This window comes from Dendrobates tinctorius, unplaced genomic scaffold (assembly GCF_039654945.1).
Source record: "Dendrobates tinctorius isolate UK_male_01 unplaced genomic scaffold, ASM3965494v1 ptg000007l, whole genome shotgun sequence".
In the NCBI taxonomy this organism is placed as follows: domain Eukaryota; kingdom Metazoa; phylum Chordata; class Amphibia; order Anura; family Dendrobatidae; genus Dendrobates; species Dendrobates tinctorius.
In genome coordinates, this window is record NW_027361675.1 from 59,898,495 (window position 1) to 59,922,213 (window position 23,719).

Sequence of the window (23,719 nt, forward strand, 5' to 3'; positions counted from 1 at the left end):
CATTGCTATTGCCAGTAATTCTTCTTCTTCATGTCACACCTAATTGACAGAGAAGTTCCTTCTTTTCCGCTCTGCGCCGTCGATGGGGCGTCACTGCCGACGTCATGTTGATTAACAGACAGCTCCCCGCTGCCCAACTGTGGAGAGCTGGCTGACAATGAGTATAATGTCAGTATTTAAACCACATTGACAGAGCTGCTTTGTCAACAAAAGTCAAAGGAAGCAGCAGAATTGCTGCCTGAACCAGGAGAGCTTGTAGCAGGGCAGCACAGTCAGAAAATTAGTAACTACCTACAGGAAAGTTCCCCACACCATAGGAAAAAAGTCTCAGATAACCCTTTTAATTTATAAAAAATCTGATATTTGATTTTTTTTGTCCTTTTGTAGGTGGTGCACACCCTGCAGGGGCTCATTTTGGTCCTCCCCCTCATCACAGCAATTTTCTCAATCCATCTGCTCATCTTGGTAAGCATTAATATATATTTTTTTTTTAATATGCAAAATGTTCCTTTAAGATGTACATTTATTTAAAGTGTAGTCTTTCAGGAGTTATTTATGGGATATTATTTGGATATGCCATAAATGTCCAACAGATGTGAGTAACACCTTTGGTACCTCCACTTATCTCCAGAACGGGGTCGCTCAAGCTGATAGCCAATCATCCTTGAGAAAAGCGGTGGTAGTGCATGTGCCAACTTTATCCATTCATTACTGTATGAATTCTGAATACAGTTGAGCAAGTACTGTTGGGATGTATTTAGAACTCCCATAGAAACTCGCTGGTAGCCATATGCCAACCGACACAAGGGATCAGATGATCCTGTTCTGGAGTGTGGATCCCTGAGTTGGTACCATCATCCTATTAATATGCCATAAATGTGTCTTGTGAGGCAACCCCTTTAAAAGTTTTTGATAATATCTTCTCTTATTATATTTAATTATCTCATGTCCACATGATTTGTCTTTCTCATGTAGGTAAATTAATTATAACTTATGTTGTTATAGAACCTTTTAATCGGCCTTCAACATTCAGTGGTCTTGGTTCTGTTGGTGGAAATGCCTTTGGTGGCCTTGGCAATCCTTCAGTTAGTAAGTATGCCATTTTATTCCATCTGTAGTAAGGAAGATTTGGTAGTTGTGATGGCACCATGGGGTCTTTTCCTTTTGTTTTATAAGAAGGGAGAACTTGCGTAATAACAAAGGGAATTTTCTTATATTTTGTAAAATATCCTTGTGTAATATTGAGCTTGTCTGATTGGCAAAAGCGCTCAGTATCTCACCGTAACCAAAAATGGCTGCCATGCCTGTGATCATATAAGAAAAACAAGCTCGTTCTAATTCTCGTGAATGTCCCTGTCAAGATTGACAAATTCTGTTTCTGGAAAATAGCAAAACCTTTTATTTATTTAAATTTCTTTACATTTCTATTCAACTGGTTTTCTTTTTCTGATGGAAAAAAAAATTCACAAGCAGTAGGATTAAATGTGGAAGAAAGCAACTTTCCAATTGGTACTCATTTTCAAAAGTGCACGAAATCTGATGGCTTTCAGGCAACCTGTGATGGATTGGCAGGGAGCTTCCACTTCCTCACAGTTCCTCAAGGACTATTAATATGTCTGAAGGGGCTAAGTGAAAGCCTTCTAACTTCTTGTAATGTGACCATGGCTACCATTAGGCAATTTAGGCAATTTTGCATGAAAAAAGTAAATTAGTAAGTTGCTTATTTCCATTGGATAGCAATGAAATTTGTCAAGATGTTCCATATTCTAAATCCCATAATATAAATAGATGAGTGCATTTGTAATTGAGAAATCCATTGCGGCAGATTTATTAATACTGTCTTAATTATTTTTTTGCATCCCATAGAAATCTTTTGGCAAGCAGAGTAGCTTGTGGAATATTAACAGTGTGTACATTGCACACTTAGTATTCTCCAAGTTTTTATTATTTGCTAACAGTTTGTCTTTGAGTAGGAAATGTTTTTAAAGGGAAGCTGTCAGCAGGATTGTGCTCCGTAACCTACAGACAGAGTCAGGTTGGCGTTGTTATACTGATTAATATGATACCTGGGTTGATGAAATCCGTCTTGTGGTTGTTCTTTAATCTTTATTTTCAGTTTTGAGTTCATGATATTCTCGTGCCCCGGGGCGGCCTGTGGGGGGGGTCTGCATGTGGTGCTTTGATTAGGTATTCCTAATGCAGACTGCTGACAGGTCACTGATCCCTCACTGACCTGCCCCCTAGTTAGCATAATGAATACCTGTACATAGTGAAGAAAAAAAAGCCCTTCTGCAGGTAGGTGCCGGCTGTGGCACCTGCGTTGCAGCATAATCACATGTTTACTGTGCAGTTACTACATGTGGTTGAGCTTTTCCTGAGGTGTATAAGAAAAAAAATTAAAAACGGCACCCGCCGTGCCTGCGCCGTAGCAGCTATCGGTGTACATAGCTGTGATCCGATAGCTGCTATTGCACATACGCTGGTAGCGCAATATTACTGGAGAAGAAAAAAAATTTCCACCTCCTAGATAACGCTGTCTGGGCCTGCGCAATAGCAGTTTTCGGCGATCCCCAAGAGCTGCTACTGCGCAGACGCGGGCGGCTCCATTTTGGAGGAGGAAATTTTTTTTTTCTTCTCTAGCACGATGGCCGCACCTGCGCAATAGCAGCTATCGGATCACTGCTATGTACACTAATAGCTGCAACTGCGCAGGCACGGCGGATGCCATTTAAAAATTTTTATTTTTCTTATACACCTTATACAGAAAAGCTCAACCACATGTAGTAACTGCACATTAACATGCGATCATGCTGCAGCGCAGGTGCCACGGCTGGCACCTGCTTGCAGAAGGGTTTTCTTTTCTTCACTATGTTCAGGTATTCATTATGCAAACTAGGGGGCACATCAGTGATGGATCAGTGACCTGTCAGCAGTCTGCATTAGGAATACCTAATCAGAGCACCATATGAACACCCCCCCACAGCCCATCCCCAGAGTACGAGCATATCATTAACTCAAAACTGAAAATAAAGATTAAAAAACAACCATAAGATGGATTTCATCAACCAAGGTATCATTTTACTCAGTATAACAGCGACAACCTGACACTGTCTGTAGGTTGCTGTGCACAATCCTGCTGACAGGTTCCCTCTAAATTAAGTTTACAGTTGAATTAAATACACCAAATTTATTAGTGACTCGTGCTAAATGATACATTTGGTCCATATTCAGAGACTGTTCTCTAATTTTATAGCACCTCTTGGTTAACTTCCTCTGACCATTTTCTTTTGCTACAACATTTTGGGTGCAATTTGGCACATCTTGAAGCACATCTCCTTATTCCTAAGTCATGTTTCTTTCTGTGTGAGTGGCAAAAAGTACCTAAAATGTATTAAATATGGCATATTTAATGCAATGTCGTAGAGTTCTGTCTCAGTTTGCGTTATACATTCTTTCTAAATAGTAAGCTTGCCCATTGGATTTTTTTTTTTTAACAACTTTATTATTAACAATGTTCTTTTATGTCGGGTAGGTTGTCAGCCTTCAAGTTTATTGTACTTTCTATGATATTCTATGTGCTGCAACATGTAATATGCATATAAAAGATATTTTTTAAGTGGATTGTACTTTCAAAAAACTTTACATATATCAATAATACATATGAATATAAGAAATGTTAAAATATTTTACCATCGAATTTAACTTCACTCTTTATTATGAGAAACTTCTTCCCTTCTCTCCTGCTTTGCGAACTTGTTTGTCATCCACACTAACAAAACAACTCTAATGACAAAACATACTGCCAGCACTGTGGCGGGTTGTATTACACAGCCTTTTATTCTCTATGGATAAGTGAGAGGGGAAAGGTGAGGAGTAGATTAAGGAAACAGACAGCTAGAGACACTGAAATATTTTGCTGAGCTTTCTTACAAGTCTTTTACCTCACCACAGAGCTGGATACACATCTACACTGATCAATACTGCTATACAATTTACTCCATTATGCTTCTTCTCTTTGACGTAGGAAGAAAGAGGCGGAATCCACCCCTCTGTGTATCGGAGACATCATAGCTCCATCATCAGTTCAGGGTCAATTCAAACAGAGTCAGAGCCTGCACAGGAATAAACTGGTGAAAATGTAGGATGCAAGCTATATAATGACCAAAAAGTCAGCGGGAGACAGTGAAATATTGTGCTAAGCTTTCTAAAGAGTCTTGCACCTCACCTCACTGCTCGATACACATCTACACTGATCAGTGCTCCTGTATATTTTCCTACATGATGCTACTTTTTTCTTGAGGGCAAACGATGGAAAGAATAACAGGAATCCACATCTCTGTGTATGGAAGGCATAGCTCCGCAAGTTCATTTTCAATTCAAAAGGAGACTGAGCCTATACAGGGGAAAACTGGTGAAAATGTATAATTGCCAAAACTGGTATTACAGTATACTTTATGTACACAAAGGGATAGTTTATTCTGAAAAGTTACTTGAAAGTACAATTGATTTTTAACTATAATCAGAAAACTTTGTAAAAAGCAGAGCAAAGCTTTGTATTGTTAGGAAAATATTTAACAAATGTCACCAAACCAAACATTACCTCCAAACCAAACTTTACCAGAAAGTGAAAAGTCTTCCACCAAAAATTGTGTCTACTTTTAAAAATTACAACCTTATTTTATATACTTGGTAAATGACAGATTTCGGTAGACATTCAAATTTATGTAAATATAACAAATTAGGGTATTAAAAAGTTGATGGAAACTTTTTGTTGTTTGGTTGCCATTACTCCTGGTTTTTGCCATGTGACCTGATAAATGGTTCAAATTCTGTTCCCATAAAATTCCATTAAATATTTTCCCAAAGTTTAAAGAGTATTGCTTTCAGTTGTGAAGTGCATATATGTTTATATGGGAACAAAATGTAGGAAAGCTGTCATTTTTCTTTGTCTTTTTTCCTAAGAAACAACCAGACCCTTCAACCACCCCCTCATTATGGGTTAGTACCACTATAACATTTACACTTTCTGCTGCGTTTCAAATATTTTATTGGGGGTTTTGTAATTTTTTGAGTCCATACAAACACATTAATGCTGCTATTGTATCTTTTTATAGCCTCCAACTCAATGTTTAGCCATAAGGAAGGGCCAAATATGCAGAGCTTCAACAATCCTCACGAACCATGGAACCGACTTCATCGGACACCACCATCTTTTCCAACACCTCCACCTTGGCTAAAACCAGGGGAACCAGAACGCAGCTCTTCTGCTTCAACTCATGACAGAGATTCTGAGAAAAGAGAATCATCATCCAAGGATGATAAAGAAAGGTTTGTTATTCAGTCTACCTATGGCATTCGCATAGTAAAATAATGTTCAAATAATATAGTCTAATGTTATCTTATTCCGGGTAATACGGTTTCTTTTATCTTGTTGAGAAGTATTTTAGAATTGGGATCATTTAGTAGAATATTTAGATGTTTATTAAATGTAAAAGTTAAAGAAGGTGTCACAACTGGACATCTTGTCTTTTACAGTATATTTACTCATTAAACTATTTTATATTAACTAAATGAAATCTTTTCCAGGTTTTTGCTATTTAATTTTAAAACAGCATTATATAGGGGCAAATACCGTTTCCAGGGATTTGTAACTTATTAGTCTGTGTGCTGTAATTTCAATACAAATTTGTCACTTATTAGTCTGTATACTGTAGTTTCAATACAATCCATGTTTTATTAGCCAAGGATTCTCACTGAAGGATTATGTTTCACGTGCAAGCCAGTCCAGCTAATTTGTGTAACCCCACCCCACCTTTAATTGGCACCTTGCTGACATAGGAAGCAGCCAATCAGGGGTGAGGGTGGAGTTAAACAGAGCACAGCATATGGACCACTGCTACATCTACAACAGAGAAAGCAGGGATTTTATCAAAACTACACCAAACAATCCTGTAAGTGATGCATCGCTAGTATCAGGGTCTTTTCCCTTATATTATGCTGCTCTCAGATTTCATAGCAAAAACCTACTCATACATTCCATTTAAATAGTTCCCAATACCCTCTACTGTAAATAATTGTGCTGTAATTATAGACATAACTTCAGAACATGCATTATTTTAGCTTTGCACATGTAATTAATTGATAAATGTCTGTACACTACACACAGCATGTTGTTTTTTTTTCAATTCTGATTAAAACTTAAGCTTTAATATTGTTTTGGTTATTAGGGAAATTTCTTAGCCTTCGGGCAACTAATGATCAAACTCCTCAGAACAATGCTGATTCAGTCAATTATTGATACAAATATATTTAATGTATTCCCAATAACATTCCAAGTTTGACTGTAACCAAAGACACAATAATGTTATCCATATTTTAAATGTCTTTTTATTATCACAATTGCATTACTTTTATTTTTTTTCTAGGGAAAGTCTGGAAAAAAGGCATTCTAGTCATCCTTCACCAGCACCTGTTAGCCAAGTAAATGCATTGGGACATAATCGCAGTTTATCTGAGCAAAGTCGAAGTCACTTAAATAATGAGGTGCGAGATAAAGAAAAGCCTAAAGAAAGAGAAAGGGAGCACTCAGACTCATGGAAAGAAAATAACATGGAAGAGCACAAAGCAAAGGATAACCATATTTCAGAGAAAGAGAATATTGTACATGAAAGTAGAGCTGTGGAGGAAGCTAAACAATTATCAAGGGTGCCTTCACCTTATGTCAGGGCACCAGTAATGGAAAGCACTAGACCAAATAGCACTTCTAATCGAGAAAATGAAAGAAAAAGTGAGACTTATGATTCTCAAAAGAAAAGTAATGATGTTAAAGTTAAAGAAGAAAGAAAGGAAGACCATGATGTTTTGGTTTCTGAAGTACCTACTGTCCATAGATCCTCTGAGCAAGCTCCTCCAATATCTGCTTCAAGTGTTCATCCAAGTCATTTAGCATCCATGCCAATAGCTGTAGGTGTAACAGGAATGCATCCAATGAACAGTATTGGTGGACTAGACAGGACTCGGATGATGACTCCTTTTATGGGAATAAGCCCTATTCCTGGAGGTGAACGTTTTCCTTATCCATCATTTCACTGGGATCCTATGCGAGATCCATTGAGAGATCCATACAGAGGACTAGATATTCATAGGCGGGATCCTCTTGGACGGGATTTTTTGTTGCGAAATGATCCACTTCACCGTCTTACCACACCAAGGTTATATGAATCAGACAGGTCATTTAGGGACAGAGAACCCCATGACTACAACCATCACCACCATCACCATCTTTCTGTTGACCCACGCCGGGACCACGAAAGAGCAAGTCAGTTGGAAGAAAGAGAAAGGTTACATATGCTTCGAGAGGAATATGAACATGCTCGCTTACATGCTGTGCATCCAGCTGCATTGGATGGGCATCTGCCTCATCCAAGTTTAATCACACCAGGACTTCCCAGCATGCATTATCCCAGGGTCAGTCCTACAGCAGGACATCAAAATGGACTTCTTAATAAGACTCCCCCAACAGCAGCACTAAGTGCCCCACCTCCACTTATTTCTACATTGGGAGGACGGCCAGGCTCTCCCAGGAGGACTACTCCATTGACAACAGAGATAAGAGATAGGCCTCCTTCTCACACATTAAAGGATATTGAGGCCCGATAAGTACATAAAAAAAGCTGATGGACAAATGGCCTGATTAGATTTAAATCAGTGCAAGACTTGACATACAATCTTTGTACAAATGTAAAAACTCTTAAGAGCAATGATTTTCACTTTTTGTATATCATATGTTGCAAATTTCCATATCTTTTGGCCAATTCAAATGTTTGTCTTTAATTGATTTATTTTACTAATGTAAAGCATTTGGTTAGAGCTGAAGGAGATAATTCATTACATCCATATGGGCTGTATCAGACTTATGATATTGAAAGAACATGTAAATATTTATGTAAAAAAAAACAACTTACTTCATTGGGTATTGGTTCATATATGCAAAAGGATAGGATGAAAGCTTTACTGTGTACAAATGTAAATAGACATAACATAATACAATAATACTTCTTAAACTGTGCAGTTTACAATGTTACTATTTAAAACACAGTCTGCTCATACTGTGCTGTGTACATTATTAGAGACAACTAAACCCCCTCAACTATGCAATTATTGTGGAGGCTTTCACTATAAAGCCGTCATCACAACGGAACATTTGCCACTCTTACACAACTAAAGTCATATTGTCCCTGAGAAGCTTTTGTTGCAACATCTTTTGCTTTTTTTCCAGTCATCTCCCTTTAATTTGAATATACAGTAACCTCATTCTGACAATTTACACAAACAAACATATTTGTGAAGTATAAGGCTCACATAACGCATTGAAAACTATGTCAAGGCAAAGGTAACAATGGTTACTTTCAAATACTAGACCTGTGCAGCCGCACAGAGGCCCAAGAGGTAAGGGGGCCCACTTCTACCTCCAAAGCATTATGATGAGCTATTGAACTGCACAGAGGCCATCTTCTGACTGTGTCTGCCCTTAACCTGTCATCTTGTTTCCACCTGCTGTGCTTGCCCAGCAAAATTGGCTAAGAGTCCTTTTATACCGGCAGATAAATTGCCGCTAAAGAGCACCAATCAACAATATTGCAAGACGATCAGCGCTTGTCTACTTTACTTGTTACAATAATTAGGTTTATTGTTCTAGCCATCGTTCATGTGATCAGTCATATTCATTCCTCCACCCCTCTCTTATATTTCCTATTACAAGTGACAGCTAGATGACAACAATAGAGCATATTATTCGTTCGCTGAGATACTTTGATCGAGCAGTGATTGTGGACGAGCTTTCAAGCAATTGTCATCGCTTGTGAAGTCCTTTAAGTCATTGGCTAATCTGATTATTGACATTTACCCAAGACCTTTGTAGAATAAGTTCAGTTTCTGGTCAAGCATAGATATTGTTAACGTTTCCTTGATTGGAGGGGATATGACTTTACCCGAAGAAATACCATAAACATTTGGTTTACTGGGTTGTAAATTATATGTATTAAATAATCATAGTTCATTGGTCTTCTAGTGTATAAAAGTGATCTTAAGTTGTTATCTTGTTTTGGCAAAAGCAAAATGATGAATAAAATTCCCAACAGTTGTTTCTAATAAGCAGAGATCTATTTTAGTAGTCAACTGAAGGTTTAGTTGTGAGCTTCAGATTTTGTGAACTCCAGATGTTGTGCAGTGTTTTTTAAGGAGCAAACTCTCCCAGAAGAATATGTACACTGGAACAGTAGTGGTAGCTTTCAGTATTGTAAAGAGATTGTTATATACAAACCTTTTGCTGTTTATCTTGTATGTAAGAAATTCCTTTTTAGTACATATGTAAAGAGGAAAAAAAGTGAACTGAAAAGGAAAAACAAGCATAAAATGAAGCGACTCAATCTTCAGCATGTTCCTCATCAGCGAAGACTTGTGTTATGTAAATTGTGCCATGTTATTAAAAAATGTGAACAAAACTTTCAGGTGCTTATTTCTGTGCATTGCCCTTCGTTGCTTACAGAGGGGCCAGTTCCTGTGCACCAAAACGTCTTTTACAGCCTCCTTCCCACAGCAGAAATAATTCAGATTCAGCTATTCTAGGCAAATTGGGCTTCTTTATTAATGTAGCATTCTGCTGCAAAACTGCACTAAACCACATCAATTCATTTACAAAAATTCAACTTTAAGGATGAAAATAAAGTCAAATTTTTTAAGGATGTTATTCTAATTTCAGAAGCCCAATTAAATGTTCTTTGAAAGCAAGTTAAAAAGTCACAACATCCCTATTAGTCTGCAATAATATTCATTTTGAACATTGATTTCAATGAGCTCCTTTCTTGTAGTTTATTGTGCACAGTGATTTTCAAAATTATTTGATGCTGGTAAAACTGTTGTGCAAATTTGCATCTTCATGTAATGTTAGCAAATGCTCACTGGACCATTCAGTCGTTATTTGACAACCTTTATTAGATTTATCTCAATTGGGCATTCCCAACTCATGAACATCTGAGGAATACAAACCTTCTTCTGGGACCCATGCCTATCTTATAAACAGGGGCATGTTTCATCAAAACCAACAACATGAGCTATAGCATAAGTTGGTATCCAAGCAATGTGTAAGAGCACGTTTACAAAAATACAAAATGAGCATATATCTTATATCTTCTAATAAATAAATAGGAATACTACATGTTAATAATATTAGATACTTGGTTAATACTATTTTGATTAAAAATATGTAAAAGCCATCCCACCGCTACAAGGTGTACACAGTTGGAACTGTCTTATCCTGTCTTTAGTATTAAAACCTTACCTTGTGTCATCCGATCTCAATGTGAATAAGGGCAAACACATGTACTGACTCCTGCCATGACATTGTCTAGGGCTGAGGATTTAATAAAGTTAGCGCTTCGCAAAGTCCTGTCAATGATCATAAGGGGAGGTATGGAGGGTGATAACTAAAGGGGCAGAACTGTGCACCGAAAACTTGGCCACACCAATGATGCACCTAAGCCTCATCATTTACAGTGACATGTAAAAGTTTGGTCAAAATTACTGCTATTGGGAATAGTTAAGCAAGTTGAAGATGATATGATCTCTAAAATGGCCTAAAGTAAAAGTTGACACTTTTCCTCTGTATTTTTAGGCAAAAAGGTATATAGATATTTTCATCTTTTACATTTTAAACCCTTCATGACCCTGGATGTATCCATAAGTCCAGGTCGGTAAGTATTTACCAAACTTAGACTTATGAAACGTCCAGGCGATTTTGTGCTCACTGGACCTGAGCTGTGCACTTGATCGCAACCGGGTGTTCAATAATTCTCACAGCAGATACCCAGCACTCAATGCCAGGAGCGGTGCCCACAAGATTAAACTCCTAAATGCTGGCATTGATCGCAGCATTTAGAAGTCAGAGGGAGGGGGCCTACTCTGCCTTCCGAATCTTGCCATGGTGACCCAATATCGTCATGATGATATCAGGGTCACCAGGCTCTGGTAAGTTAGTTTGATCATGTGCAGTGCATGATCTTAGGCTAGTTTCACACTAGCGTTACAGGGCACAGCACACGGCCGTTGCTAAGCTCCGCCCCCAGCCGTGCCCCCTCCGGTCAGCTCCTCCTCTGATCGCATGATGCTGCATGCGATCACCGTACCCTATATTTAGTGTTGGGTACGCTGGTCGTGCGCTGGCACACTTTTTCCGGCACATCCGCCCTTTTGGTGCTGCGCCGACGTGTGCCAAACGCACTGTGTTGAATTTGTGTGCCAGCGTACGACCAGCATACCCAACGCTAAATATAGGGTACGCTGATTGGATGCAGCGTCATACGATCAGAGGAGGAGCTGACCAGAGGGGGCGCAGCCAGGGGTGGAGCTTAGCGGCGGCCGTGCGCTGCACCCTGTAACGCTAGTGTGAAACTAGCCTAACTAACTTGTGTCAGTGCAGCACTGACAGTTACAAAGCATAGCAATACTCCTATGTACTCCTAATACTCCCTACTACTTACTGACTGTAAACGGAATGAGGCCTACAAATAAAAGAATACAGAAGTTAGAGTCAAATATGGTGGAGGTTAAAAAATATTTTGGGTTGTTTTGCTGCTTCTTGCACTGGGCATATTGACAGTCTGCAAGGCATCAGGAAATGTTAAGATTCCCAAAGGATTTTGGGTTGTCAAGTAGTGCCCAGTGTCAGAAAACTTAGTTTAAGTCATGGGTCCAGCAGGACAATAACCCTAAGCATACTTGAAGAAGCACCCAGAAATGGATGGAAACAAAGCGCTGGACAGCTCATAAGTGGTCATTTCAACTGCAGTAGCGTAAAGTCTCCTACCACTACCTCTTACATACAGATGCTACAGAGAATCTGCAAATGGACACATTAAATCAGTTAATTTTGCTTGCTTTGATACATTTCTGAGTACAGAACACCTTAAAAAACATGAATCTGTCAATCAGTGTATGGAATAAAATAACTAAAGTATGGACTGTGGAAGAGATGTATGTGACCAGAATGAACACTCATTTCCAACAGATACATAGCACCTGTCACTGGACTAAAAGCAGCTAACAGCTGTATTACTAGGGAATAGGATAGTTGTTACCGTTATATTTTGTTTAGGTTGCAGCAGCAAGTAGTATAATTTATAAGGCAATAATCCCTGACTAGATAGCTGTAATACGCTATCGCTACTGCAACAGCTCACCCAACACGAGTTGCAGATAAGAGCAGTATTATTGCAGACTATACAGTGGATTTGAGTCTGCCCTGAAAAGATTTTTTCTTGTACATGGCAGCAACAAATTCTGGAGGAAAGCAAATAATCCTGCATGCTTAGGTGAATTTCTGAGTACTGCTCACCGTAAAAAACATGAATCTATCAATGAGTATATGGAAAAGAACAATCAAGTTATGAACTGTGGAAGAGATGTGTGTGACTATAATGAACACTTATTTCCAGCCGATGATACATACACTAAATGCAGCTAACAGCGGTATTAATAGGGAATAGAATAAATGTTACCTTGATTTTTTTTTGTTAGGTTGCAGCAATAATCCCTGACTAGATGCCTGTAATACACTATTCTTACTGCGATAGCTCACCCTACACGAATTGCAGATAAAAGCGGTATTATTAGAGAATATAATTTATTTAAATTAGCACTGAAAAAGCAATTAGTTTGACCCCTTAACACCCTTCAATGTATAGATACGTCCAAGGTTGCCTCCCCCTGTTTGAGGCGGGATCCAGCAATAAGCCCACAACTTTTCATCAGCTGACATTTGCCGCTAACAGCCTTGTGTGGATTCGTGATCCACATGCGGCTGTTAACATTCTAAACGCTGTTGTCAATCTCAGCGGCATTTAACATGATCGCACTGGAAACTCGTCACATACCCCGCCCATCTACATCCGTGTCACATGACTGCATGTGCCAATGGGTTGGCATGACAACCTGGGGTCTGCAGGAGACTAGTGATTGCTATGGCTGAACTGCTTTGAGTGCTGCTCAGTGGCTGGCGTTCATAGTAGATGAGCATCATAGCTCTCTAGCGCAGGCAATCAGCTGATCAGAGGTTCTAGTCTTTAAAAATATAAAAAAAAATTAAAAATATCCAAGATCAAATCACTCCCCATTCACCCCATTCAATATAAATCAATAAAAAAAATACATATTTGGTATCGCCGGGTTAAGAATCGCCTAATATATCAATATATACCAATATATAAAAATCCGATCGGTAAAAGGCGTAATGGGAAAAAAATCAAAATGCCCGAATTACAATTTCAATAATGGGCGATCAAAAGATCATATTTACACGAAAATGGTATGAATAAAAATGTCAGTTCGGCACACAAGAAATAAGCCCTCACCCAGCCCCAGATCACGGAAAAATGGAAACGCTACAGGTCTTCTAAAATGGCAACACGTTTTGACAAATTTTGGATTTATTTTTCGCCACTTAAATAAAAAGACCCTATACATGTTCAGTATCTAAGAAATTGTAATGACCTGATATTTGTAATGATATTTGTAGGTCAGCTTTAGCATTTAGTGAACATGGTTTAAAAAACCCTAAAAAACAGTTGTAAAATTGCACTTGTTTTGCAATTTCACCACACTTTTTTCCCCTTTTTCCAGTACACTATATGGTAAAACAAATGGTATCATTCAAAATTACAATTTGTCCCACGAAAAACAAGCCCTCACTTTTTGATGAAAAAATAAAAGTTATGGCTTTGAGAAGAAGGGGAGCAAAAACTAAAACTCAAAAATGGAAAAATCCAAGGTGATGAAGGGTTTAATGTAGCATCATCAAGGAATGTTGTTTCATCAACCCTGATGCGGAATATAGTGGAGTGTTTCGCATCTACTCAGCCTGATATGGAGGAGACCAGGGTCTTCTATACTTACTGTACAAAGTCTCCTGTCCGGGCTGTGAAATCCTGTATGTGAGAATGCCCTATGTGATGACCACCTGACAGCCCACAACAAGGCACTGGATCATCTACTAATAGCACCCACTGGCTTTTTTGGTTTCCAAAAATGTTCCCTCAATTAGAAGGTGGAGCCTCAGAAAAGCATTTTTTCCCATTACTGAGGATTGGGTCCCCTAGACTGGTAAATCATATGAACTAAGTGCAAAGAATACACAAAATTAGAAGGAGGCTCTCCAATACCCCTTTGAAGAGACGTAGTGGAGGGCCTCAGAATTTGTTTCCCCCATTATGAAGGAATGGGTGTCTTAGATTGGTTATGTGCATGGGATAAGTGCATGGGCTGAATAACATTTACCCTGGGGGGTATACATACACAGTATATACACTCACTGGCCACTTTATTAGGTACACCTGTCCAACTGTGTGTTAAGACTTAATTTCTAATCAGCCAATCACATGGCGGCAACTCAGTGCATTTAGGCATGTAGACATGGTCAAGACAATCTCCTGCAGTTCAAACCGAGCATCAGTATGGGGAAGAAAGGTGATTTGAGTGCCTTTGAACGTGGCATGATTGTTGGTGCCAGAAGGGCTGGTCTGAGAATTTCAGAAACTGCTGATCTACTGGGATTTTCACGCACAACCATCTCTAGGGTTTACAGAGAATGGTCCGAAAAAGAAAAAAAATCCAGTGAGCGGCAGTTCTGTGACCGGAAATGCCATGTTGATGCCAGAGGTCAGAGGAGAATGGGCAGACTGGTTCGAGCTGATAGAAAGGCAACAGTGACTCAAATTGCCACCCGTTACAACCAAGGTAGGCAGAAGAGCATCTCTGAACGCACAGTGCGTCGAACTTTGAGGCAGATGGGCTACAGCAGCAGAAGACCACACTGGGTACCACTCCTCTCAGCTAAGAACAGGAAACTGAGGCTACAATTTGCACAAGCTCATCGAAATTGGACAGTAGAAGATTGGAAAAACGTTGCCTGGTCTGATGAGTCTCGATTTCTGCTGCGACATTCGGATGGTAGGGTCAGAATTTGGCGTAAACAACATGAAAGCATGGATCCATCCTGCCTTGTATCAACAGTTCAGGCTGGTGGTGGTGGTGTCATGGTGTGGGGAATTTTTTCTGGGCACTCTTTGGGCCCCTTGGTACCAATTGAGCATCGTTGCAACGCCACAGCCTACCTGAGTATTGTTGCTGACCATGTCCATCCCTTTATGACCACAATGTACCCAACATCTGATGGCTACTTTCAGCAGGATAATGCGCCATGTCATAAAGCTCGAATCATCTCAGATTGGTTTCTTGAACATGACAATGAGTTTACTGTACTCAAATGGCCTCCTCAGTCACCAGATCTCAATCCAATAGAGCATCTTTGGGATGTGGTGGAACGGGAGATTCGCATCAGGGATGTGCAGCCGACAAATCTGCGCCAACTGTGTGATGCCATCATGTCAATATGGTCCAAAATCTCTGAGGAATGCTTCCAGCACCTTGTTGAATCTCTGCCACGAAGAATTGAGGCAGTTCTGAAGGCAAAAGGGGGTCCAACCCCTTACTAGCATGGTGTACCTAATAAAGTGGCCAGTGAGTGTATATATATTTATATCTAATATATATACAGTGCCTACAAGTAGTATTCAACCCCCTGCAGATTTAGCAGGTTTACACATTCGGAATTAACTTGGCATTGTGACATTTGGACTGTAGATCAGTCTGGAAGTGTGAAATGCACTGCAGCAAAAAAGAATGTTATTTCTTTGTTTAATTTTTTTTTAAATTGTGAAAAGTGTATTCAGAGGGTCATTTATTATTCAACCCCTCAAACCACCAGAATTCTGTTTGGTTCCCCTAAAGTATTAAGAAGTATTTCAGGCACAAAGAACAATGAGCTTTACATGTTTGGATTAATTATCTCTTTTTCCAGCCTTTTATGACTATTTAAGACCCTCCCCAAACTTGTGAACAGCACTCATACATGGTCAACATGGGAAAGACAAAGGAGCATTCCAAGGCCATCAGAGACAAGATCGTGGAGGGTCACAAGGCTGGCAAGGGGTACAAAACCCTTTCCAAGGAGTTGGGCCTACCTGTCTCCACTGTTGGGAGCATCATCCGGAAGTGGAAGGCTTATGGAACTACTGTTAGCCTTCCTCGGCCAGGACAGCCTTTGAAAGTTTCCTCCCGTGCTGAGGCCAGGCTTGTCCGAAGAGTCAAGGCTAACCCAAGGACAACAAGGAAGGAGCTCCGGGAAGATCTCATGGCAGTGGGGACATTGGTTTCAGTCAATACCATAAGTAACGTACTCCACCGCAATGGTCTCCGTTCCAGACTAGCCCGTAAGGTACCTTTACTTTCAAAGCGTCATGTCAAGGCTCGTCTACAGTTTGCTCATGATCACTTGGAGGACTCTGAGACAGACTGGTTCAAGGTTCTCTGGTCTGATGAGACCAAGATCGAGATCTTTGGTGCCAACCACACACGTGACGTTTGGAGACTGGATGGCACTGCATACGACCCCAAGAATACCATCCCTACAGTCAAGCATGGTGGTGGCAGCATCATGCTGTGGGGCTGTTTTTCAGCCAAGGGGCCTGGCCATCTGGTCCGCATCCATGGGAAGATGGATAGCACGGCCTACCTGGAGATTTTGGCCAAGAACCTCCGCTCCTCCATCAAGGATCTTAAGATGGGTCATCATTTCATCTTCCAACAAGACAACGACCCAAAGCACACAGCCAAGAAAACCAAGGCCTGGTTCAAGAGGCAAAAAATCAAGGTGTTGGAGTGGCCTAGTCAGTCTCCTGACCTTAACCCAATTGAAAACTTGTGGAAGGAGCTCAAGATTAAAGTCCACATGAGACACCCAAAGAACCTAGATAACTTGGAGAAGATCTGCATGGAGGAGTGGGCCAAGATAACTCCAGAGACCTGTGCCGGCCTGATGAGGTCTTATAAAAGACGATTATTAGCTGTAATTGCAAACAAGGGTTATTCCACAAAATATTAAACCTAGGGGTTGAATAATAATTGACCCACACTTGTATGTTTAAAATTTATTAAAATTTAACAGAGCAACATAACTTTTTGGTTTGTAAGATTTATGCATCTGTTAATAAATCCTGCTCTTGTGTGAAGTTTGAAGGCTCTAACTTATTTGCATCTTATCAAACCTGCTAAATCTGCAGGGGGTTGAATACTACTTGTAGGCACTGTAGCTCAAAGTGTGTGTATGTGTGTGTGTGTATGTTTGTATGTCCGGGATAGGCATCCGCACCGTCGCAGCTACAGTCACAAAATTTGGCACAGTCACACGTCTGTACCCCGAGAGCGTCCTAAGCTATGTTGTGAGGCGAAATTTTAACCCCGTACGTTCCAATTCACCAAACAATTTTGCCCCTATCTACATACTGGGGGAAAAAGTGTGTGCGCGTCAAGCCCTGCCCCTCATTATTATGTCACAATGCCCCTATTTGCATACTGGGGAAGCAGTGTGTGCGTATCATGCCCCGCCCCTCATTATAATGTCACAATGGTTGCCATGGCGACGCTGATGTCATCAAAGGTTGCAAGCCCTGCCGCCGCTCATTATGATGTCATAATGGTTGACTATGGAATGGAGGATGTGTGATGAGTATATGGGCACCGGACTATGGGATGGAGGATATGTATGACAGGTATATGGGTACGGGACTATGGGATGGAGGATATGTATATGGGCACGGGACTATGGGATGGAGGATATGTATGATGGGTATATGGGAATGGGACTATGGGATGGAGGATGTATGATGGGTATATGGGCACTGGACTATGGGATGGAGGATATGTATGACAGGTATATGGGCACGGGACTATGGGATGGCGGATATGTATATGGGCACGGGACTATGGGATGGAGGATGTGTGATGGGTATATGGGCACTGGACTATGGGATGGAGGATATGTTTGACGGGTATATGGGCACGGGACTATGGGATGGCGGATATGTATATGGGCACGGGACTATGGGATGGAGGATGTGTGATGGGTATATGGGCACTGGACTATAGGATGGAGGATATGTATGATGGGTATATGGGCATGGGACTATGAGATGGCGGATATGTATGATGGGTATATGGGCACGGGACTATGGGATGGAGGATATGTATGTTGGGTATATGGGCATGGGACTATGAGATGAAGGATGTGTGATGGGTATATGGGCACTGGACTATGGGTTGGAGAATATGTATGATGGGTATATGGGCACGGGACTATGAGATGGCGGATATGTATGATAGGTATATGGGCACGGGACTATGGGATGGAGGATATGTATGATGGGTATATGGGCATGGGACTATGAGATGAAGGATGTGTGATGGGTATATGGGCACTGGACTATGGGTTGGAGAATATGTATGATGGGTATATGGGCACGGGACTATGGGATGGCGGATATCTATATGGGCACGGGACTATGGGATGGAAGATGTGTGATGGGTATATGGGCACTGGACTATAGGATAGAGGATATGTTTGATGGGTATATGGGCACGGGACTATGGGATGGCGGATATGTATATGGGCACGGGACTATGGGATGGAAGATGTGTGATGGGTATATGGGCACTGGACTATAGGATGGAGGATATGTATGACAGGTATATGGGCATGGGACTATGAGATGGTGGATATGTATGATGGGTATATGGGCACGGGACTATGGGATGGAGGATATGTATGATGGGTATATGGGCATGGGACTATGAGATGAAGGATGTGTGATGGGTATATGGGCACTCGACTATGGGATGGCGAATATGTATGATGGGTATATGGGCATGGGACTATGGGCTGGAGAATATGTATGATGGGTATATGGGCATGGGACTATGGGATGGAGAATATGTATGATGGGTATATGGGCATGTGACTATGGGATGGAGGATGTGTGATGGGTATATGGGCACTCGACTATGGGATGGAGGATATGTATGATGGGTATAAGGGCACGGGCCTATGGGATCGTGGATATGTATGATGGGTATATGGGCACGGGACTATGGGATGGAGGATAATTATAATTTTCTATAACTAACCACAGCTAGTTACTATGCCCGGGCAGCGCCGGGCTCTTCAGCTAGTCTAATATATAAAGCTCAAAGTGTGTATGTATGTGTGTGTGTGTGTATGTTTGTATGTCCGGGATAGGCATCCACACCGTCGCAGCTACAGCCACAAAATTTGGCACAGTCACACGTCTGGACCCCGAGAGCGTCCTAAGCTATGTTGTGAGGCGAAATTTTAACCCTGCGCGTTCCAATTCACCAATTTTGCCCCTATCTACATACTGGGGGAAAAAGTGTGTGCGCGTCTATCCTCGCCCCTCATTGTGATGTCACAATGCTCCTATTTGCATACTGGGGAAGCAATGTGTGCATATCAAGCCCCGCCCCTCATTATAATGTCACAATGGTTGCCATGGTGACGCTGATGTCGTCATAGGTTGCAAGCCCTGCCGCCACTCATTATGATGTCATAATGGTTGACTATGGAATGGAGGCTGTGTGATGAGTATATGGGCACCGGACTATGGGATGGAGGATATGTATGACAGGTATATGGGCACGGGACTATGGGATGGAGGATATGTATATGGGCACGGGACTATGGGATGGAGGATATGTATGATGGGTATATGGGAACGGGACTATGGGATGGAGGATGTATGATGGGTATATGGGCACTGGTCTATGGGATGGAGGATATGTATGACAGGTATATGGGCACGGGACTATGGGATGGCAGATATGTATATGGGCACGGGAACTATGGGATGGAGGATGTATGATGGGTATATGGGCACTGGACTATGGGATGGAGGATATGTTTGATGGGTATATGGGCACGGGACTATGGGATGGCAGATATGTATTTGGGCACGGGACTATGGGATGGAGGATGTGTGATGGGTATATGGGCACTGGACTATAGGATGGAGGATATGTATGATGGGTATATGGGCACGGGACTATGAGATGGCGGATATGTATGATGGGTATATGGGCACGGGACTATGGGATGGAGGATATGTATGATGGGTATATGGGCATGGGACTATGAGATGAAGGATGTGTGATGGGTATATGGGCACTGGACTATGGGATGGAGAATATGTATGATGGGTATATGGGCACGGGACTATGGGATGGTGGATATGTATATGGGCACGGGACTATGGGATGGAGGATGTGTGATGGGTATATGGGCACTGGACTATAGGATAGAGGATATGTTTGACGGGTATATGGGCACGGGACTATGGGATGGTGGATATGTATATGGCACGGGACTATGGGATGGAAGATGTGTGATGGGTATATGGGCACTGGACTATAGGATGGAGGATATGTATGATGGGTATATGGGCACGGGACTATGAGATGGCGGATATGTATGATGGGTATATGGGCACAGGACTATGGGATGGAGGATATGTATGATGGGTATATGGGCATGGGACTATGAGATGATGGATGTGTGATGGGTATATGGGCACTCAACTATGGGATGGCGAATATGTATGATGGGTTTATGGGCATGGGACTATGGGATGGAGAATATGTATGATGGGTATATGGGCATGGGACTATGGGATGGAGAATATGTATGATGGGTATATGGGCACTCGACTATGGGATGGAGGATATGTATGATGGGTATATGGGCACGGGCCTATGGGATCGTGGATATGTATGATGGGTATATGGGCACGGGACTATGGGATGGAGGATAATTATAATTTTCTATAACTAACCACAGTTAGTTACTATGCCCGGGCATATACCCATCACACATCCTCCATCCCATAGTCCCATGCCCATATACCCATCACACATCCTGCATCCCATATTCCCGTGCCCATATACATATCCGCCATCCCATAGTCCCGTGCCCATATACCCGTCAAACATATGCTCCATCCCATAGTCCAGTGCTCATATACCCATCACACATCCTGCATCCCATATTCCCGTGCCCATATACATATCCGCCATCCCATAGTCCCGTGCCCATATACCCGTCAAACATATGCTCCATCCCATAGTCCAGTGCCCATATACCCATCACACATCCTCCATCCCATAGTCCCATGCCCATATACCCATCATACATATCCTCCATCCCATAGTCGAGTGCCCATATACCCATCACACATCCTCCATCCCATAGGCCAGTGCCCATATACCCATCACACATCCTGCATCCCATAGGCCAGTGCCCATATACCCATCATACATATCCTCCATCCCATAGTCAAGTGCCCATATACCCATCACACATCCTCTATCCCATAGTCCCATGCCCATATACCCATCACACATCCTCCATCCCATAGTCCCATGCCCATATACCCATCATACATATTCGCCATTCCATAGTTGAGTGCCCATATACCCATCATACATATCCGCCATACCATAGTCCTGTGCCCATATACCCGTCATACATATCCTCCATCCCATAGTCCAGTGCCCATATACCCAACACACATCCTCCATCCCATAGTCCCGTGCCCATATACCCGTCATACATATCGTCCACCCCATAGTCCCGTGCCCATATACCCGTCATTCATATCCTCCATCGCATAGTCCAGTGCCCATATACCCATCACACATCCTCCATCCCATAGTCCCGTGCCCATATACCCGTCATACATATCCACCATCCCATAGGCCCGTGCCCATATACCCGTCATGCATATCCTCCATCCCATAGTCCAGTGCCCATATACCCATCACACATCCTCCATCCCATAGTCAACCTTTATGACATCATAATGAGCGGCGGCAGGTCTTGCAACCTCTGATGGCATCAGCGTCGCCATGGCAACCATTGTGACATCATAATGAGGGGCGGGGCTTGATACGCACACACTGCTTCCCCAGTATGCAAATAGGGGCATTGTGACATCATAATGAGGGGCAGGGCTTGACGCGCACACACTTTTTCCCCAGTATGTAGATAGGGGCAAAATTGTTTGGTGAATTGGAAAGTGCGCGGTTAAAATTTCGCCTCACAACATAGCTTAGGACGCTCTCGGGGTCCAGATGTGTGACTGTGCCAAATTTTGTGGCTGTAGCTGCGACGGTGCGGATGCCTATCCCGGACATACACACATACACACACACATACATACATACATACACACATACATACACAATTTGAGCTTTATTTATTAGATATGCTGCTCAAAAAAGTAAAGGTAACACTTAAATAACACATCCTAGATCTGAATGACTGCAATATTCTCAATGAATACTTTGTTCTGTACAAAGTTGAATGTACTGACAACACAATCACACAAAAATTATCAATCGAAATCAAATTCATTAACCAATAGAGGCCAGGATTTGGAGTCACACACAAAATTAAAGTGGAATGTAATGTCCTTAAAACAAGTCATAATGAGGCTCAGTATTGTGTGTGGCCTCCACTTGCCTGTATGACCTCCCTACAATGCCTGGGCATGCTCCTGATCAGGTTGCAGATGGTCTCCTGAGGGATTTCCTCCCACACCAGGACTAAAGCATCCGCCAACTCCTGGACAGTCTGTGGTGCAATGTGACGTTAGTGGATGGAGCGAGACATGATGTCCTATATGTGCTCAATCGGATTCTGGTCGGGGGAACGGGCGGGCCAGTCCATAGCTTCAATGCCTTCATCTTGCAGGAACTGCTGACACACTCCAGCCACATGAGGTCTGGCATTGTCCTGCATTAGGAGGAAGCCAGGGCCAACTGCACCAGCATATGGTCTCACAAGGGGTCTAAGGATCTCATCTCGGTACCTAATTGCAGTCAGGCTACCTCTGGCGAGCATATGGAGGGCTATGCGGCCCTCCAAAGAAATGCCACCCCACACCATTACTGACCCACTGCCAAACCGGTCATGCTGAAGGATGTTGCAGGCAGCAGATCGATCTTCATGGCATCTCCAGAGTCTGTCACGTCTGTCACATGTGCTAAGTGTGAACCTGCTTTCATCTGTGAAGAGCACAGGGCGCCAATGACGAATTTGCCAATCCTGGTGTTCTGTGGCAAATGTCAAGCATCCTGCACGGTGTTGGGCTGTGAGCACAACCCCCATCTGTGGACGTCGGGCCCACAAACCATCCTCATGGAGTCGGTTTTTAACTGTTTGTGCAGACATGCACATTTGTGGCCTGCTGGAAGTCATTTTGCAGGGCTCTGGCAGTGCTCTTCCTGTTCCTCCTTGCACAAAGGCTGAGGTAGCGGTCCTGCTGCTGGATTGTTGCCCTCCTATGGCCCCCTCCATGTCTCCTGGTCTGGTGTACTGGCCTGTCTCCTGGTAGCGCCTCCAACCTCTAGACACTACACTGACAGACACAGCAAACCTTCTTGCTACATCTCACATTAATGTGCCATCCTGGATGAGCTGCACTACCTGAGCAACTTGTGTGGGTTGTAGAGTCCATCTCATGCTACCATGAGAGTGAAAGCACAACCAACATTCAAAAGTGACCAAAACATCAGCCAGAAAGCATTGGTACTGAGATGTGGTCAGTGGTCCCCACCTGCAGAACCACTCCTTTATTGGGGGTGTCTCGATAATTGCCAATAATTTCCATCTGTTATCTATTACATTTGCACAGCAGCATGTGAAATTGATTGTCAATCAGTGATGCTTCCTAAGTGGACAGTTTGATTTCACAGAAGTTTG

The 23,719-nt window shown here is 42.1% G+C and overlaps 1 protein-coding gene across 6 annotated transcripts in view; it reads left to right on the top strand.

The window, feature by feature from the left end:
- AUTS2 (activator of transcription and developmental regulator AUTS2) overlaps positions 1-9,503 on the top strand; it is a 2,002,816-nt gene extending 1,993,313 nt beyond the window's left edge. For 4 of the 6 annotated variants that reach the window (XM_073574999.1, XM_073574990.1, XM_073575008.1 and 1 more), the window contains 5 exons: positions 388-465; positions 1,006-1,089; positions 4,963-4,998; positions 5,115-5,328; positions 6,426-9,503. In XM_073574999.1, the coding sequence (XP_073431100.1) occupies positions 388-465; positions 1,006-1,089; positions 4,963-4,998; positions 5,115-5,328; positions 6,426-7,659 (1,646 nt within the window). In that variant the 3' untranslated portion in view covers positions 7,660-9,503. The remainder of the gene's footprint in view (positions 1-387; positions 466-1,005; positions 1,090-4,962; positions 4,999-5,114; positions 5,329-6,425) is intronic. The other 2 variants (XM_073575027.1, XM_073575017.1) reach the window with 1 other exon arrangement.
- The last annotated feature ends 14,216 nt before the right edge of the window (positions 9,504-23,719 follow it).